The 15000-nt window shown below is 50.2% G+C and overlaps 1 protein-coding gene across 1 annotated transcript in view; it reads left to right on the plus strand.

Moving 5' to 3' along the window:
- col4a2 (collagen, type IV, alpha 2) overlaps nucleotides 1-15000 on the plus strand; it is a 22906-nt gene that overhangs the window by 4556 nt on the left and 3350 nt on the right. Inside the window, exons 11-28 of the mRNA XM_084443540.1 lie at nucleotides 69-230; nucleotides 382-558; nucleotides 729-872; nucleotides 4427-4552; nucleotides 4840-5021; nucleotides 5108-5171; nucleotides 5329-5403; nucleotides 5775-5882; nucleotides 6080-6187; nucleotides 7063-7134; nucleotides 8165-8290; nucleotides 8752-8868; nucleotides 9738-9899; nucleotides 10428-10526; nucleotides 11905-12051; nucleotides 12209-12325; nucleotides 13334-13525; nucleotides 14364-14650. Of these exons, the coding sequence (XP_084299666.1) occupies nucleotides 69-230; nucleotides 382-558; nucleotides 729-872; nucleotides 4427-4552; nucleotides 4840-5021; nucleotides 5108-5171; nucleotides 5329-5403; nucleotides 5775-5882; nucleotides 6080-6187; nucleotides 7063-7134; nucleotides 8165-8290; nucleotides 8752-8868; nucleotides 9738-9899; nucleotides 10428-10526; nucleotides 11905-12051; nucleotides 12209-12325; nucleotides 13334-13525; nucleotides 14364-14650 (2465 nt within the window). The remainder of the gene's footprint in view (nucleotides 1-68; nucleotides 231-381; nucleotides 559-728; nucleotides 873-4426; nucleotides 4553-4839; nucleotides 5022-5107; nucleotides 5172-5328; nucleotides 5404-5774; nucleotides 5883-6079; nucleotides 6188-7062; nucleotides 7135-8164; nucleotides 8291-8751; nucleotides 8869-9737; nucleotides 9900-10427; nucleotides 10527-11904; nucleotides 12052-12208; nucleotides 12326-13333; nucleotides 13526-14363; nucleotides 14651-15000) is intronic.

The raw sequence follows: 15000 nt of genomic DNA on the forward strand, positions 1-15000 counted from the left end.
GAGCTGTTCTGATGGGGGCGCTGCTGAGATCTAACCAAGTGCTCTTCCCTGTAACCGCCCTCCCACAGGAATGGGCGGCATGCCGGGGATGATCGGTTTCAAGGGTGAAATAGGTCCTTCTGGCCTCCAGGGGGAGACAGGCAGACCAGGACCTGCCGGGAAGGACGGATACCCTGGCGTCCCCGGACAAGCAGGCCAGTCTGGGCCTTCTGGAGCTACTGGACAGCCAGGTCAGGCACACACGCACGCACACACACACATACACACACACAAAATGGCTTACTCATCTACCTACCTATCTACCTACCTGTCTTCGAAGGTAGCAATACACAAACTCATTGTGTGTGTGCATGTGTGCGTGTGTGTGCGTGTGTGTTCCAGGGCTGAACGGAGAGAGGGGTGTTGAGGGGAACCCCGGGACCCCAGGGCCAGGCCTCAGCGTGATTAAGGGGACCCCAGGGGAGTTTGGAGAACTGGGGACCCGGGGCGACGACGGCCCCGCGGGGGATCCAGGAGAAACAGGGCACTCTGGGAACCCAGGCTTGCCGGGACTCAAGGGTGGGTTCCGTTCCAGACACACTCAGAGACTTTTGGTCCTTCTTAATTGGAGACATGCAGTAAATTATACAGTAATATGCAATGTTCATAGCAAACATCTAGCAGATGATGAATTCTCTGGTTCTGGACAATTAATCCCAGTGACCTCTTGACCTCTTGTCCTGTTCCAGGTCAGAAGGGGTCCCGCGGCCTGTCTGGGTTTGGGGGCCAGCCGGGCAGCACGGGGATGAAGGGCTACCCGGGCCAGAAGGGAGAGCCCGGCTTGCCGGGGGAGGACGGCTTCAGGGGCAGCGAGGGCAAGTCTGGAGACAAAGGTGAGTCAGATCTCTAACCAGGGTCCTGTCCTTCTACTGCTATAGACCCTTTCAATGACCAGGGTCCTGTCCCTCTACTGCTATAGACCCTTTCAATGACCAGGGTCCTGTCCCTCTACTGCTATAGACCCTTTCCATGACCAGGGTCCTGTCCCTCTACTGCTATAGACCCTTTCAATGACCAGGGTCCTGTCCCTCTACTGCTATAGACCCTTTCCATGACCAGGGTCCTGTCCCTCTACTGCTATAGACCCTTTCAATGACCAGGGTCCTGTCCCTCTACTGCTGCTGTATATACGTTTCAATGGAATTTTTGGTCACTAGGGCACCGACTTGGTAAGTACTGTACAGTCCTCAGAACTAAAAGTCTGCGCCTGCAGACATACAGTCTTGGCGGCAAAAAACATATTACAACCCGCAACCACGAGGGGCAGTAAAGCACTGCTACAGTGAGACTACTAGGCTTGTCTGACAATCTGGTTGCTGTTGTTTAGACTACAGTATAGCCTAATGTAGGCTACGTTTCTTTCGGTCTGAATTGCGAACTGCTCTTTTGGATTAGCTACAGCAGAGACAGTAGCCGACATAAAATTGGTTATTTAAAGGGCTATCATTTTACCAACTGATCGGACTTCATTCATTATTTAGATTCAAACCCAGAAACTCAGAAATCCCACATTTTCAACCCCTATTTTCAACGATGCAGTCAGAGTAACGACACTACGATATACAATCAATAAATACATTTATATATTTAGGCAACATTTATATATTTTAAACTGCTATCCTATTGAGGAGTAGGCTAGGTACCGACACATTTTGGTCCAATTCAATCACTGGTTAAACACTAGCCTACATTATTTTGTAATAGGCTCGCTGAAGAGAACATCCCTTCACTCGCGCTCCGCTTCCAGCTCTCTCACTCTCGACTCTCCAAGAGGGGACGAGAGCCAGGAGGAAGGAGGACCTGTCAGAGGGAGCGGGTTTTGTCAGAGGGAGCGGGTTTTGTCAGAGGGAGCAGGTTTTGTGAGAAGAGTCTATTTTAATTCTCAGCAGACAACTCTGAGGTCTTATCAGAGGGGAAGCAGCCAGCCAGGCCCTGTGACCTGTGACCTGTCATTATCAGAGGGGAGGCTGGGAGGACCCGTCGGAGGGAGCGGGTTTTGGCAGAATCCCAAAGTTCTGTCATAAGCCCAAAGCTTGGTTGTGTGGTTCGGGGACGAGTTCTCCTTCATCCAGGAGGTGCTGGCGCTGCCTGACCCGGACAGCCTTAAAGCCCTCAGGGTCACGAGTCATGGGTCATGAGTTTTGGGACCTGACTCTTGAGGTGCCGACGCACAACAAAGCCCTGAGGCCCTCCTTTACCCAAATCCCAGCTGGGTGAGCTCATCGGGGAGGAGCTGGGGCAGGCCATCGAGACCGTCAGGCCCATGCTCTGCCTGGAGGACGGACCCAGGGGCACTATGGACCCCAAGAGTTTGTGGTACGACGTAAGGCAGCTGCGGTCCGGGGTACTGACAACATGTCAGAGATCATCACAGCCTATCCTAAATCTTCTACGCTTAAACAACACTTTGGCATCTCACACCACAGTGTTGTCTGGCTCGAAGCATGGAGGAGGCACGTGAATGAAGGTCGCTCAGTTCGATGAAAGGGGCAGCGCGCCTGCGCTCCCGTTGAAACAGTGATGGTATAGCGTTGCTGCGCGAAGTTGACGTTCGCGGAGTTCAAAGTTCAGTTTCAGAGTTCACAAGTTGCAAGTATCTCATTCAAAATCTCTGCTCTCACCAGAGGTGGATCTTTGAAGAGTTGGTGGAAATTCCCCAAGCCCTGCGTCGACTACAGAGTTCTTAGATAGCGATTCATCATTCCACAGATACAGGCTGATCTTATCAACCGGCACAAAGCTTGGATCCTGGGTCATGTGTTACTTGGGGAAACACGGACCCTGGTAGTTGAGGGCTACAAGAGAACAAGAGAGAGAGTGTGAAAAACAAGAGAGAGAACAATGGCGTCTCACAGCTTAAATACCTGCGGCTTGTCGGGGGGTGGGTGCTTGTGACCCCAGTTCGGTGTTTGGCCAGTTGATTCGTGACCCCTCCTTTGGGGGGGTCTGAGAATTAAACAGCAATTTTCAGGATATGTTTTAATCCGATCTCATTACCAACACATTGGAAGGACATTAGTAAAAATGACATTATCATATTCAGTACATTGGCTGGAACATATAGAATCCAAACACTTGCATCTTTAATCACACCCACACGTTGGATTCACAATTTTTAATACTGCTCTGAGCCCGTTCGCTCCCCAAACCCCGTTTATCACAGATATGTCCCCCATTGAAGAATAAACACTGGCACTGGGGGAATGATATGGCTGGAATGGCAGTTTCCTTATGCGTGCATGTTCTGGAACGTTCTCCAGACAGAATGGTGTGCTGAGCAAGGTTATTATAGTTAACGAAAACTAACTAAAAGACGAAAACTAGGTGTGAAAAAACATTTTAGTTAACTGAAATAAAAATAAAAACTAGACTTTACAGAAAAACGATAACTAACTAAAACTGTATTGTGTGTTTACAAAACTAACTAAAATAAACTACAATTATTGAGAAATTGTCCTTAGTTTTAGTCTTTTTCATTTCATACATAAGCCTAGTATTTTGGGTGGATATGAAATCTATCCTCCATGTTTTTTAGCTGTGCCCCAGCGCAGGAGTAACCTGACGTGGTCCAGATGGTTTGTTTCACACGGAGTGAAACAACGTGAGCTCACGAGATCAGGATAGTCTCACAAGGCTTGCACAGAAGAATAAAAAACTAAAACTAATACTGAAACTAATAAAAACTAAACTAAAACTAAGCATTTTCAAAAAATAAAAACGAAACGAAACTAGCAAACCTGCTTTAAAACTAATCAAAACTAAACTGAAATTGAAAACAAAAAGTTAAAACGATATAAAAATAAAAACTAATGAAAAAAGCAAAACTATTATAACCTTGGTGCTGAGGTTACTTGGTGATAGAGAAGGAGGGGGAAGAGAGAGAGAGAGAGAGTGAGAGGGTCATAATGTTGGGCCTGTTCTGGGCGAGTCCTTTGATGTGGCCCTTAGGACGTCATGAAGGGGGATCGGGGAGCACAGAGTGTGTCTCTGAGCATCTCCTATCAAGATCTCTCACATTCCAATCTGAGGCAGAGTGTCCCACAATATCACACAACTGTTTTGGGGTCAGTAGACTGTCATGTCCTACAGCACTACAGTTTTGAACAGGAACATTCCATGAAACGGTCTTTAAGCCGCATCCTCCCCTCCTACCTGACCTGGTGTCCCCACTGATCTCACACAGTTAGGCACCACGCAGGATCTGCCTAAAGAAGCTTTCCATTGTATAGCTTTCACCAATCGAGTTACGTGAGATCAGTGATTAATTCAGAATCAGAGTTCAAAGAGGGGAAGAAGGAAAGGAGCCTTGTATCTGTTGCCTTTCTACAAACGGTATGACTGACCACCCCCCCCCCCCCCCCCCGCCCCCATCCCGTCCGTCTCCTAGGTGACCGTGGTCTGCGTGGGCCGCCGGGTGACAAGCCTCAGATCCCGGTCGCTGTCATCCACGTCATGAAGGGAGCCAAGGGCGAAGACGGGAGCTACGGAGATCAAGGCTTCACCGGACCCAGAGGTCTCACACACACACTCACACACACATGCAAGCAAGCACACACACACACATGCAAGCAAGCACACACACACACACATGCAAGCAAGCACACACAAACACACACCCATACACACATGCAAGCAAGCACACACACACACACAAGCAAGCACACACACACAGACACACACACAACACACACACATACACACAACACACACACACTTCTCCTTCCCTCCAACCCTTTCTCTGATCTGTACTTCAGTACTCTCTCTCTCTTCTCTCCTCCTCTCCTCTCCTCTCGTCCACAGGTCCTAAAGGTTTCCCCGGCGTCCCGGGGTACGAGGGATCCCACGGTTTCCCGGGAGACCCCAGCGATGTGAAGGGTTACTATGGCGACCCCGGAGCGCAGGGGCTCCCCGGTATCAAGGGAATGCCGGGACCAGTCGGCCCGCCAGGAATCACCGGCTTCCAGGGCATGCCCGGCTACAGGGTGAGCGGATGGACCGGCGCCAGGCCAGACCGCCCGTTAACCCGCCTCCTCGCCCGCTAACCCGTCCCTCTCATGTCTGTCCCCAGGGCGGGAAGGGCTCACCCGGCTCCTACGGACCCACGGGAGATTCAGGACTGAAGGGGTTCAAAGGTCACTAGCACATCCCCCTCACTCAGACACACAGAGAGATGAGATACCGGCGACGTATGGAGTTATTATGACATTATCGAATTATGAAAGGATAATAACTCCGTAGCGACGCATCCCGAGGATAACAGGCCTGACTACCTCATTTCCTGTTTCTCAGGCGAGGACGGACCTCGCGTCGACCTGCCTGGAGTCACGGGCCTGAGAGGAGAGCTGGGTTTCCCGGGGCTGCCGGGTGAGTTCACCTCAGCGGACAGAAAGAGTTGTCCTCTTTTGCATTTCGTTTTATACAACCTTTTATGTGTTGCACTTTGTCTTGATGCTTTTAATGTCTCATGTAAAGCACTTTGAAATGCCTTGTTGCTGAAATGTGCTTCACAAATAAACTTGCCTTGCCTCTCTCCTCTCTTCTTCCTGTCTCCTCGGGAAGTCACTGGTTTCACTTCCTGGGGAGGGTTTGAGATCAAACTATGCTCATCTTTTATACCCGTCCATGTGTGTCCGATAAGTCCCGTTGGAGAGGAAGAGAAGCGGGGTCAGGGGTCGCGGGGTCAGGGGTCGCTGGGTGTGCATGCTGTTACTAGCGCTCTCTTTCTCCCCCCGCAGGTTCGAAGGGCTTCACCGGGGAGCACGGCGACAGGGGCAGTGGTGGTTTCCATGGCATCGAGGGCAGGAAGGGGGTGCTGGGGGAGTCGGGCGTGGAAGGACTTCCTGGTATGACATCATTAGACTTCCTGTCCTGTCACCCACCACTCGCCTATTCTACCTATGAGTTCTATTGTAGGGCTGATTCACCACACAGACAGATTTTTAACTCTATAACTGACTGTTGCTTTTCATAGACTGATTGTCAACTGTGGTCTGGAGGTGTTGCATGTGTCTAACTCTAATGTTGTTGTTGTTGTCTCCAGGCTATGACGGACAGTCTGGTTTCCCTGGTAACCAGGGTCAGAAGGGCTGGCCGGGCGTTCCTGGGGAGTCCGGGACACATGGGGGGCCTGGTTTCCCCGGACAACGAGGTAACACACACACACACACACACACACACACAGCCTACATGTACACATACTCCAATACAGACCCACGCATGGCTGTCCAGTGTGTGTGTGTGTGTGTGTGTGTGTGTGCGTGTGTGTGTGTGTGTGTCAGTGTTGGGCTCGTTACTCAAAAAATGTAATATATTACTTATTACTCATTTTTAAAAGTAATATCGTTACTTTACTTATTACTCCCAGCCAAAAGTAACTAGTTACTTATGTAATATATTACTTTCCATATTGACTACCTTTTGCAGCGTGCTCATCACGGTCCGGTTCTCTTTCCACCAACTTCATGTTGCTGTGTTGGCGTAGCAAATGTTTCAGGAGATTTGAGGTGGTGTTTCTGGCACAAGAAAGAGTCTTAGTAGAACTTACACACAGTTTACACTTGACAACATTCTTGTTGTCTTTCAGTTCCAGGAAATCGAAATAGTGTGCGTATTTCCAGCCATGGAATGTTAACGTCGTCATGTTCAAATAGCTACGCTCGCTCGCTGCTTGCCTGGTAATGTGACGGGACGTGATATGAGCGGAACGTTCTTCAATCTGAAATCAAAACTTTATTTCACCCTTTGTAAAACGAAAATAAATAAACAGAGCAGGACTATGACAAAAGTAATGCAGTAGCGAGCTTTCTGGGGGCAAGTAACTGTAATATTATTACTGAAATGTGATTAGTAACTCGCTACACCCCTCGTTACTGGAAAAAGTAATATTATTACTGTAGCGTGTTACTAGTAACGCGTTACTGCCCAACACTGGTGTGTGTGTGTGTGTGTGTGTGTGTGTGTGTGTGTGCGTGCGTGCGTGTATGTGTGTGTGTGTGTCTGACTTCCCTCTGCTGCCCTCTGCAGGTTTCCCTGGTCTGAAGGGGATCTTCGGCCTGGATGGTCTGAAGGGTCAGAAAGGTCTCCCTGGCGTCCCAGGTAGGATCCACACTCCTCATCCCATCTCTCCTGGGAAATAATCCCATCTCTCCCGGGAAATAATCCCATCTCTCCTGGGAAATAATCCCATCTCTCCTGGGAAATCATCCCATCTCTCCCGGGAAATCATCCCATCTCTCCCGGGAAATAATCCCATCTCTCCCGGGAAATCATCCCATCTCTCCCAGGAAATCATCCCATCTCTCCCGGGAAATAATCCCATCTCTCCTGGGAAATAATCCCATCTCTCCTGGGAAATCATCCCATCTCTCCCGGGAAATCATCCCATCTCTCCCGGGAAATAATCCCATCTCTCCCGGGAAATCATCCCATCTCTCCCAGGAAATCATCCCATCTCTCCCGGGAAATAATCCCATCTCTCCCGGGAAATAATCCCATCTCTCCCGGGGAATAATCCCATCTCTCCCGGGAAATCATCCCATCTCTCCCGGGAAATAATCCCATCTCTCCCGGGAAATAATCCCATCTCTCCCGGGAAATAATCCCATGTCTCCCGGGAAATAATCCCATCTCTCCCGGGGAATAATCCCATCTCTCCCGGGAAATCATCCCATCTCTCCCGGGAAATAATCCCATCTCTCCCGGGAAATCATCCCATCTCTCCCGGGAAATAATCCCATCTCTCCCAGGAAATCATCCCATCTCTCCCGGGAAATAATCCCATCTCTCCTGGGAAATCATCCCCTCTCTCCCAGGAAATAATCCCATCTCTCCCGGGAAATCATCCCATCTCTCCCGGGAAATAATCCCATCTCTCCCGGGAAATAATCCCACAGGATAATCCCATCCTCCAAAGGCTGGTTTCAGTCAGCGAGAGGCGGTGACTTCAGCTCGGGCTGTTAGCTCCCAGCCGACAGCTCGAGAGACGAGGGGTTGGGATCTGAGTTCTGGGTTCTACTACCTGGTCTGCCGTGCTCTCGGCTTCCGTGGCGACCGAGCGAAGGGCGCCAGGAGAAGCGAGGAGTGAAGCGTCTCCTCTCACCCGGCCGTGTCTGTTGTCACCCACCAGGCGCCGACACGTACGGCCCGGAGGGCGGGCCTGGACCCCGGGGGGAGAGAGGAGAGACCGGCGTCCCAAACACAGAGGTGGGCGTCCCCGGCGTTCTGGGGCTGAAAGGAGTCCAAGGACCAGCAGGTTTGTCTCTGCTCTATACCCCTCTCCCTTCCACAACAACAACAACAACAACAACACATCGCTTCATAGGGACAGAGAGTTTTCATATGTTGGTAGTGTTGTAGTTCTTTCTCTGAAACCGACTGTACAATGTAACCAATATGTATTAATTGCCCTTCCTGTACAATTAATACATAGGTACTGCACCTCCTGTGAAGTTCTTATTTTCTTGTCGTTTGGTATTGAAAAGGGGCGTCTGTGGCTCAGTGGTAGAGCGGGTCGTCCAATGATCGCAGGGTCGGCGGTTTGAATCCCGGCTGCTCCTGTCCACATGTCGAAGTGTCCTTGGGCAAGACGCTGAACCCCAAATTGCTCCCAGTGAGCAGACTAGCACCTATAGAAAGGCGCTATATATGAGTATAAGTGCAATCCATAAAACAACCTCTCCATGCCCACCCAACCTCCACCCCCCCCCTCTCCAGGTGACCAGGGCCAGCCCGGCCCCCCAGGCGCCCCGGGCCCCCAGGGATCAGACGGGACCCCTGATAGGCCTGGACTCGCCGGAGACCCCGGCTTCCCTGGACCCAAGGGCCTCCCAGGTGAGAGTGTAACATTGATGCAGGCTGGATCACCCTGTGTTTCACCACCCCAGCCTGGTGCTGTCGGCAGTACGCCGTACCAGCCGAGTCACATGGGAGATGACCTCTGACCTCTGGTGCTGACTTATATCATCTCTTCTGTCTGTCTGTCTGTGTCTGTCTGTCTGCCTGTCTGTCTGTCTGTCTGTCTGTCTGTCTGTCTGTGTCTGTCTGCCTGCCTGTCTGTCTATCTGTCTGTCTGTCTGTCTGTCTGTCTGTCTGTCTGTCTGTCTGTCTGTCTGTCTGTCTGTGTCTGTCTGCCTCTCTGTCTGTGTCTGTCTGCCTGTGTCTGTCTGTCTGTCTGTCTGTCTGTCTGTCTGCCTGTCTGTCTGTCTGTCTGTGTCTGTCTGTCTGTCTGTCTGTCTGTCTGTGTCTGTCTGTCTGTCTGTCTGTCTGTCTGTCTGTCTGCCTGTCTGTCTGTCTGTGTCTGTCTGTGTCTGTCTGTCTGCCTGTCTGTCTGTGTCTATCTGTCTGTCTGCCTGTGTCTGTCTGTCTGTCTGTCTGTCTGTGTCTGTCTGTCTGTCTGTCTGTCTGTCTGTGTCTGTCTGTCTGTCTGTCTGTCTGTCTGTCTGTCTGTGTCTGTCTGTCTGTCTGTCTGTCTGTCTGTCTGTCTGTCTGTGTCTGTCTGTGTCTGTCTGTCTGCCTGTCTGTCTGTGTCTATCTGTCTGTCTGCCTGTGTCTGTCTGTCTGTCTGTCTGTGTCTGTCTGTCTGTCTGTCTGTCTGTCTGTGTCTGTCTGTCTGTCTGTCTGTCTGTGTCTGTCTGTCTGTCTGTCTGTCTGTCTGTCTGTCTGTCTGTCTGCCTGTGTCTGTCTGTCTGTCTGTCTGTCAGGTTTCCCGGGGCAGAGGGGTAGTCCAGGAGAGCTCTCTCTACTGGGGGAGAGGGGTACTCCTGGCCACTATGGATTCCCAGGATTCCCCGGTCAGAGAGGCTACAAAGGGGACCAAGGCTCGCCGGGATCCATCGGCCAGGGCGGCGTGTCTGGGAAGAGAGGTAGAGACCAGAGGGTCCGGCCATGGACGACGTGTTCCCTTTAGTTCAGGGGGTTTGGATTCTAAAACACTTTCTTGATATGGAAGGGTGTTTGGTAACACTTTATAATAACGACGTGTTATAACACATTTATAAGCTAATAGTAGATAGTAAACGAATCATGAATTAAGCATTTATATATGTTTGTAAATGATTAATAAATAGTTTGTAACTTAAGTTATACAACATTTGTAAGCTATTAGTAGATAATTTACTCATCATGAACAAACCATTAGTAGATAGTAAACTAATCATGAATTAAGCATTTGTATATATTTAAAAATTATTATTTAACAGTTTGTAACTTAAGTTATAAATCATTTGTAAGCTATTAGTAGATAATTTGCTTATCATGAACAAACCATGAATATACATTTTGTTAATGATTATCCAATAATTTATAACTCATTAGTACATCATTTGAAAATGTACTACTTCATCGTTCATATGATCACCTCGCACCGACCAATCACAGCTCTTGTCCTGCAGGTGGGAAAGGAGAGCAAGGGATGATGGGATATCCTGGTAGGTTCGGTATCCAGGGCAACCGAGGGCCGAGCGGCCCTAAAGGAGACACCGGAGCCCCAGGTACATGTCACGACTCAGGACACCTATAGAATTCAGTCTCATGTTCTGTACCTGCTGATGAGATGTTGGTGGTTCAGGTGCTTGTGTTCAGTCTCATGTTCTCTGCTGATGAGATGTGTTGGTGGTTTAGGTGGTCGTGTTCAGTCTCATGTTCTGAACCTGCTGATGAGATGCTGGTGGTTCAGCTGGTCGTGTTCAGTCTCATGTTCTGTACCTGCTGATGAGATGTGTTGGTGGTTCAGCTGGTCGTGTTCAGTCTCATGTTCTGTACCTGCTGATGAGATGTGTTGGTGGTTCAGCTGGTCGTGTTCAGTCTCATGTTCTGAACCTGCTGATGAGATGTTGGTGGTTCAGCTGGTCGTGTTCAGTCTCATGTTCTCTGCTGATGAGATGTTGGTGGTTCAGGTGGTCGTGTTCAGTCTCATGTTCTCTGCTGATGAGATGTTGGTGGTTCAGCTGGTCGTGTTCAGTCTCATGTTCTGTACCTGCTGATGAGATGTGTTGGTGGTTCAGGTGCTTGTGTTCAGTCTCATGTTCTCTGCTGATGAGATGTTGGTGGTTCATGTGGTCGTGTTCAGTCTCATGTTCTGTACCTGCTGATGAGATGTGTTGGTGGTTCAGGTGGTCGTGTTCAGTCTCATGTTCTGTACCTGCTGATGAGATGTGTTGGTGGTTCAGGTGGTCGTGTTCAGTCTCATGTTCTGAACCTGCTGATGAGATGTGTTGGTGGTTCAGGTGGTCGTGTTCAGTCTCATGTTCTGTACCTGCTGATGAGATGTGTTGGTGGTTCAGGTGGTCGTGTTCAGTCTCATGTTCTGAACCTGCTGATGAGATGTTGGTGGTTCAGGTGGTCGTGTTCAGTCTCATGTTCTCTGCTGATGAGATGTGTTGGTGGTTCAGGTGGTCGTGTTCAGTCTCATGTTCTGAATCTGCTGATGAGATGTGTTGGTGGTTCAGGTGGTCGTGTTCAGTCTCATGTTCTGTTCTCTGCTGATGAGATGTTGGTGGTTCAGGTGGTCGTGTTCAGTCTCATGTTCTCTGCTGATGAGATGTGTTGGTGGTTCAGCTGGTCGTGTTCAGTCTCATGTTCTCTGCTGATGAGATGTGTTGGTGGTTCAGCTGGTCGTGTTCAGTCTCATGTTCTCTGCTGATGAGATGTGTTGGTGGTTCAGGTGGTCGTGTTCAGTCTCATGTTCTCTGCTGATGAGATGTGTTGGTGGTTCAGGTGGTCGTGTTCAGTCTCATGTTCTCTGCTGATGAGATGTGTTGGTGGTTCAGGTGGTCGTGTTCAGTCTCATGTTCTCTGCTGATGAGATGTGTTGGTGGTTCAGGTGCTTGTGTTCTATAATGTGTCTGTATCTCTGCTGCTGCTCTGTAGGTTTCCCCGGGGCCCCTGGTAGTCCGGGCCCCACCCCACTGCCCCCTAGACTTCCGGGAGAGAGGGGCCACCCTGGGCCGCAGGGCATCTTGGGGCCAGACGGGGTACGAGGGGAGACGGGGCCTTCGGGACCCCCTGGAGATACAGGTGAGGCAGTCTGGTACCACCTCTTTATTCTTTTGTGTAATGTAACGAAACCTTCATTTAACCATAGACCCCCCATTGAGATTGAACATTTTCCCATCTCTCTCTCTCTTTCTCTCTCTCTCTCTCTCTCTCCCCCCCCCCCCCTCCCTCCCTCCAGGGTTCCATGGTCCCATGGGGCACAGGGGCATGCCCGGGGTGGGGGGCATGCCGGCTGCCCCCGGGTTCCGGGGAGAGGTGGGGCTACAGGGCCGGTCCGGCCTGCAGGGTCTGGAAGGTGGGTCGGGGGTCGGGGGTCGGGGGTGGGCGGCAGGGGGGCGTGGCAGGATGACCGGGTCCAGGGCTGGAGCTTTGGGGCGGGGCAGCCCAGTGACAGTCCAGGCTCGGGGGGGTCAGAGGGAGCTGATGCAGCTGATTGAGGGGTGTTAGAGGAGTGTGATCCAGGTCCATAAGTCGGTGAAGAGACCAGGAGTCTCTCTTTGTAAACGCTCCTACAATGTTTTGCTTGAGAGAGTAGCTGAGAGATACCGGCATATCAATCAATATACTGTTAGCACAAAAAAGATTGAGAAGTTAGCTTTCATAAAGAAAATATATTTCCGGCAAACGGTATAATAAAATGTTGAGAGCAGTCAATCGTCAGTGCAGTGTGTAGAATTTTGTGGCAGGATTTGGTGTAGACTTGGCAGAAATGGAATATAATATTCATAAGTATGTTTTAATTAGGTTAAACTTCATATCTACATAGGGAGCAAGTCCTTCCATGGAGGCCGCCATATTGGACCATGTAATTGTATTAATTTGGTTACTAGTCTCTCTCCAGACTCAGATATTACGTTGAATCGCTGCGCTCCGCATACTACATAATAGAGTCTGTGTCACTTTGCTGCCCAAGCTGGTGTTCTGAGGGCGGGTCTAGGGGTCCAATTGAAAGAGTGACAGGTCGTAGCAGCCAATGAGAGACGCTAGCCCAGGTTAGATGGGTGGGGCCAGGTTGGGTGGGAACGCCTGATCGTCATTGCTGATTGGTGTCGCTGGGATTCCAGCGCTACCAATGAATTGCCAGGATTTGAACATCTGTTTTTTTGTATGAAGTGTCCCAGACCCATAGAGAGATGTACAGCATGCAGTAATGTATCAGTGAAAGAACTCTCATGGGTCTGGCATTGACTAGTGGACTGCAAACTGCAACCTCACCACTAGATGCCGCCAAACACCACACACTGCACCTTTAACTTCGAAGTGTTTGCATACAGTCTGACTCTTACTGCTCTGTCACCTCCAGGTCACCGTGGCCACCCCGGTGTCTCCGGGTTACCGGGCATGCCTGGCCGCAGCGTGAGCGTGGGTTACCTGCTGGTGAAGCACAGCCAATCAGAACAGACCACCATGTGTCCAGATGGCATGGCCAAGCTCTGGGACGGATACAGTCTGCTGTACTTTGAAGGCCAGGAAAAGGCTCACAATCAAGACCTGGGTTAGTCTGGCACTGGCACACACACACATACGCACACACACACACGCACACATACATACACATACACACATACGCACACACACACACATACACACACACGCACACACACATACACATACATACACACACACACATACGCACACACACACACACACACACACACACACGCGCACACACGCACATACACACACACACACTCGCACACTCACACACACACATTTGAATACTATTTGATTCCACAAATATTTGATTCCACAAATATTACAACAGGAATCAGATATACATACACGCACACACACATACACACACACTAATTATCTTAGCTCTAATTATGTGATGTTGACTGAATGTTTAATGAGCTGATTGGTGGATGTGCAGATCTGAATGTTTAATGAGCTGATTGTTTGGTGGATGTGCAGGTCTGAATGTTTAATGAGCTGATTGTTTGGTGGATGTGCAGGTCTGAATGTTTAATGAACTGGTTGTGTGGTGGATGTGGTCTGGCTGGTTAATGAGCTGGTTAATGAGCTGGTTGTGTATTGTGTATTGTCCAGGTCTGGCTGGTTAATGAGCTGGTTAATGAGCTGGTTAATGAGCTGGTTAATGAGCTGGTTGTGTATTGTGTATTGTCCAGGTCTGGCTGGTTAATGAGCTGGTTAATGAGCTGGTTGTGTATTGTGTATTGTCCAGGTCTGGCTGGTTAATGAGCTGGTTAATGAGCTGGTTAATGAGCTGGTTGTGTATTGTGTATTGTCCAGGTCTGGCTGGTTAATGAGCTGGTTAATGAGCTGGTTAATGAGCTGGTTAATGAGCTGGTTGTGTATTGTGTATTGTCCAGGTCTGGCTGGTTCCTGCCTGCCTCGCTTCAACACCATGCCCTTCCTGTACTGCAACCCCGGAGACGTGTGCTACTACGCCAGCCGCAACGACAAATCCTATTGGCTGTCCACCAACGCGCCCCTTCCCATGATGCCCGTGCAGGAGGAGGAGATTCGGCCGTACATCAGCCGGTGCACGGTGTGCGAGGCGCCGTCGGTCGCCATCGCCGTCCACAGCCAGGACATCACCATCCCGCACTGCCCCAACGGCTGGCGCAGTCTCTGGATCGGCTACTCCTTCCTCATGGTCAGTCCTCCCGCTCCCCACGCCTCGGTCGGCTTCCTGGCGGCTTCCTGTCGGCTTCCTGTCCTCCCGAGGGTCGCTGCTCTGGTGCAGCGGAGAGGGAATCTACTCACTGCTGTTTAGAGCAGGGTTTCCCAACCTAGGGTCCGGGCCCCCCTTTAGGGGGGCACCAATGATGGCAGGGGGGGCGCCAGGCCTTAGACAATTTGAGGAATTAAAGTCCAGCTGAAACTGAGATTTGAAATTATCTAACGTATTTCATTGACGTATTTACGACTCAAACAGGCTATAGGGGCGGGACATAACATTTTGAGGAATTTGAAGTTGGTGGGTTATAACAGCTTTAGACAGAT

This window comes from Borostomias antarcticus (assembly GCF_949987555.1).
Source record: "Borostomias antarcticus genome assembly, chromosome: 9".
Lineage (NCBI taxonomy): Eukaryota > Metazoa > Chordata > Actinopteri > Stomiiformes > Stomiidae > Borostomias > Borostomias antarcticus.